The 4,175-nt window shown below is 52.9% G+C and overlaps 1 protein-coding gene across 1 annotated transcript in view; it reads right to left on the bottom strand.

Annotated features, from left to right (window-relative positions):
• Nucleotides 1-3,748: 3,748 nt before the first annotated feature.
• The window catches only part of CUX2 (cut-like homeobox 2), a 20,213-nt gene continuing 19,786 nt past the window's right edge, over nt 3,749-4,175 (bottom strand). Inside the window, exon 21 of the mRNA XM_009998452.1 lies at nt 3,749-3,852. Within this exon, the coding sequence (XP_009996754.1) occupies nt 3,749-3,852 (104 nt within the window). The remainder of the gene's footprint in view (nt 3,853-4,175) is intronic.

Here is a 4,175-nt window from a genome sequence, read left to right as displayed (position 1 = left end):
GGCAGCGTGGGACCCAGCTCTGAGAGGTGACCCAGCCCCAGGGACCACATCAGCCTGCCCCATCAGGACCCATGATGGAGAGGAGGAGATTGTCCTAGGTGCCATCTCGGTCCCCTCCTCACTCAGGGATGTGCCATGCTGTCCATGGTGGTGATGGACACCTGCTGATGGTGCCACCAAGGCTGAGGGACACTGGTGCTGCGTGATGACAAACTGCCACCCCAGCACCGATGGCTCAGTGTGCCACCAGCCAGACATGAAATGCCCAGGCTCTCGGGGCTGCCAGGCTGTCAGGCATCTTGTGCAAGGCAGTGGGTGCTCCCTGTAGGGGTGAATCCCTCTGGCCATGCCTGCGTAGAGGTGCAGGGCTGTCTACCCAGTGCAAACAAGCTACAAACCACATGCTGGCTGGTATCTGCCAGGAATCAACCACTGCACTCGGTCTGGTGGGGCCTTGTGATGCCCTTGCAGAGGAGTCAAGCACCAGCAATGCTTTTGGAGGAGGATTTGAATGGGATCTCACCTGCCTGAGACCCTGTGTGGGTGTTTCATAGCCAGGGAGTCTGCTACCGCCTTCCTGTCCCAGTCCAGCACAAGAGACTGGCTGAAGTCAGCTAAGCTCCACCAGATCCCTCTGCTCCAGCAGGATGTGGTTTGAAAATGAAAATATCAGCAAGCACAGCCCTTCCGTAACAGCAGCAGCACCATGTACCCTGGGAAGCTGGTGACACCCGGGTGTTTGGTGCAGGGTGATGGCTGCCTGCAGCCTGGGACCCTGCCATGGGGACAGACCCTGAGAGGATGTGGTAGCAGCCAGCACCATTTTGCTGGGAGGATATTTCAGGGCAGGGCATCATCCCAAGGGGAAGAATCACTCGCAGCGGTGAACAGGAACGTATGTGTCAGCGGTGGAGGGTGTCAAATGATTCATGTGCGGGAGCAAAGCCAGCGTCTCGTGACACTGGTGCTTCTCTTTTATTTCCCCAGTGACAGTAAAGCTGCTAATCTGAAGGTGAGGTGACCCACCTCAGGGCTGGGGAAGCAGTTGGAGTGCATTAGGTTTGGGTTGGGTGGCTCTGGCTCCCTTTGTGGACAGGCACATGAGTTTGCTACAATAAAAGCTGTTTCAGAAATTCCCTCCTAGCCCTGGTTCTCATTTGTGCCTTTAAGCCCCTGGGAAGGAGGGCCCAGGTAGGAATTATTTATCTGTTTCAATCCCCTCCTGTTCCCACCACATCCATGGGTCTGGCATGAACTGTGTCACCCGAGTGGGACACGACTGATGCCAGGGTCTTGCAGTGCCCTGGAACCCCACATCTGCCCACAGAGATGGGGTGGAATGGATGGGATGGGGTAGGAGAGGATGGGATGAGATAGAGGTGTGGGACAGGATGGTGCCACTCTGGGGAGACTGGGACACAGTACCAGAGTGGTCCCACAGCAGGGACAGCATAGTCCTGCCCTCCATGACAGATCAAACAACCGGGCACAGGCAACCAACATGGGAATTTGGGCATTGGAAAAGCCACTCCAAGAAAGAGCTGGGAGGCTGATGTGGAGCATGGCCCTCCTACTGCTTCACTGGTGGAAACAGCACCAGTTGCCCCAGCCCTCCTACTGCTGTTACAGCTGGGTGGGGTATTACAACCATCCCTCCTAATGTCCCCAGCCCTCTGCCAAGGGGTCTTTGCCAGGGACAAAACCTCTGTCCCCCTCACCAGGATTGGTGGCAGTGCTCCACAGGGACTCACCCACCACATCCAGATGGTTAACCCAGCCCTGTCAGTCAGCTTGAGAGGAAGACTCCGGTTTCCATGGCAGCCAGCCCAGCTTCTCCAGACGTTCAGATATTCATTAAAAATAAATCCTTCCCAACATGTTAGCCAACAAACAAGCTTTAACAGATATGCAACATATGGATTTATTAATTAATCAAAGGCAAACAGCCCTGCCTTGTGTCAGAAGCTGCAAACTTGCCCAGTGATGGGAGGCTCCAGAGAAGAGCTGTGCCAGGCCGTGGTGCTGAACCTCACAAACAAGGATGCTGAGCTACCCCGGGGAGAAGGAGCAAACTTGCACCAGGGATGAGCACAGCACTTTCAGGGGCAGGATTTCAGCCTGAGCTGGACTAACCCCATTTAACACCCTCTTTTTACCCAAAAGCACCAGGAGATGTTGATGGCAGTGAGAGCTCTCACCATAAACCCAAAGCAAAGCTGTGAAAGGAGCCGAGATCAGCCCAGGTGCCCATTCCAGCCACCTCTGGACAAAACACACCCCAAGGCCAGAGTTGTATCCAACTTCTGTATTTAGTGGCTCTTTTACAGAACTTGTTCCTTCCAAAAATGTTTAAACAAAGTTCATCGATCTCATATAGAAACTTTTGAAGTACAGAACATGAGCCTAACAAAAACGTGACCGGTCTGTCCTGCCAGCTTTAATACAACAGGATTGCCATGTTCAAGACTATCCTAAGTGCTTCCTCGAATCCCGTTCCACTAAAGCTCCTGCTTGCACACGGCAGAGAAGAGCAGTCCATGGTCACACGTCGACCTTCTGCAGTGTGGTGGCAGGGAAAAGAATGGCCTTGGGCAAGCTGGGGCTTGCTGGGGCAGGGCAGGAGGGCAAGGAGAGCCCTGCCTTGGCAGAGCCGCTCTGAGCATCGCTCCTTGAATATAAAAATACCTTCTATTCTGATAAAAATGTCTACAGTGGAAAATTAGTCAATGCATAGCCTCGGAGCCTGGCGGGGGACTTCCCAATGGTGGTGGCCTTGGTCAGTGATGACTGATGCCATGCAGACAGGGGACAGGGCAAGGCAGCCCAGTGTGGGCCACCCTGCGTGGTTTAAAGGCATTTTGTTGGCAGAGGTGGTGGTGGGAGGTGGCAGGGAACACAGGGTGGTGCCACCACCAAGCTCCTGTGCCTTTGCAGGAGGTAAGCCCTGGGCAAGCCGAAGCCAAAGCTTTGCCCAATTCAGGTGGGAGCCTAGGGTCACACCCCAGGGCTCATCCTGGCTTCCCCAGCAGCAACCATGGCACTCTGACCCATGGCTGCAAAAATCACCACCTGGGGACACAGCCAGGGCAGAGGGACACTCCTCCTGCCCAGGTGCTTTCCCTAAAAAAAAGTGCTTCAGCCGCTGGAGCTGGCTGTGGTGCTGGGTGCAGCCCCCAGCAGGGCTCACCCCCCATGGTGGGCAGCTCATCATTTTTGGCTGCTGATGCCCCAGGTGCAAAGCTCAGAGGCTCCACCTTTTTCCTTCCCAAACAGATGAGGGCAGGGGGTGGGGAACCAGGATCCCATGGATGCCAATCCCCAGCTAGTTGGAGCCATCCCCGTGCATCTCCCCCAGGTACCTCTTCCCAAAAGGGTGGACACCGGTTCCTTCCTTTGCTTTTGCATCTTTTTTTTTCCTTTTCTTTTTGCTCTTCCTTTGGGAGCCGGCAGGTGCCGCGCCGGGGCTGCCACCGCTTGCCGGCCGGAGGAAGCGCGAGGGATGGTGTTGAGACCACACTACATCTTGTTCCAGAAGGCTATTGCAGACATTTCTACAACATACACAACCGCACGGGACATTCTGTGTTTACAAAGGTTTCAAAAAACGTAAAACCACCAGAACTAAAGACATACTCGATGGCATCAAGGTTTTCACTTTAGAGTCTTCAGGGACTATGAGGCAGTCTCTGGCTGGGGCAGAAGCGACGCAGTGTCTTACAGACAGAGGTGGGAACCGCTGGGCAAAAGTTCATTCGATTTGGTCAGTCTCATAGTGCTTCTCAATGGCTTTGCTCAGGAAGTCTTTGCTGTGGGGTTTCTTCTTGTTTGTTTTTAATCTCATCCAGTGGCAAACTACAAGACTTCAGTGTACATTTAATGACACGACTGCTACATCATCTTGATTTTATAGCTATCTTTTAATATCAAAGCAGCTTAAGCTGTTAATAAATTCCAAAGTATCCTTTTATTAAAATATCTAAAAGAGGTCTATAAATATTTTTTGTTTTTTTCTTTTCTTTTCTAAAATTTTTCCCAGTTTTTCACATTTAAAAGAAAGCTGGGGGTGACTTTGTAGAGGGGCCACCTTTTTTCCACGGGCACTTCCCTCCGTGGCGCCGGCCGCCTGTGGCCTCTCGGCGCGCGCTGCATTTAACAAAATATATATATATATATAT

The sequence above is a fragment of the Chaetura pelagica genome, unplaced genomic scaffold (assembly GCF_000747805.2).
Source record: "Chaetura pelagica isolate M959 unplaced genomic scaffold, ChaPel_1.0 scaffold585, whole genome shotgun sequence".
Taxonomy (NCBI): Eukaryota; Metazoa; Chordata; class Aves; order Apodiformes; family Apodidae; genus Chaetura; species Chaetura pelagica.
Note: the sequence above shows the minus strand (reverse complement) of the source record. Positions and strands in the feature narration are given on the sequence as shown.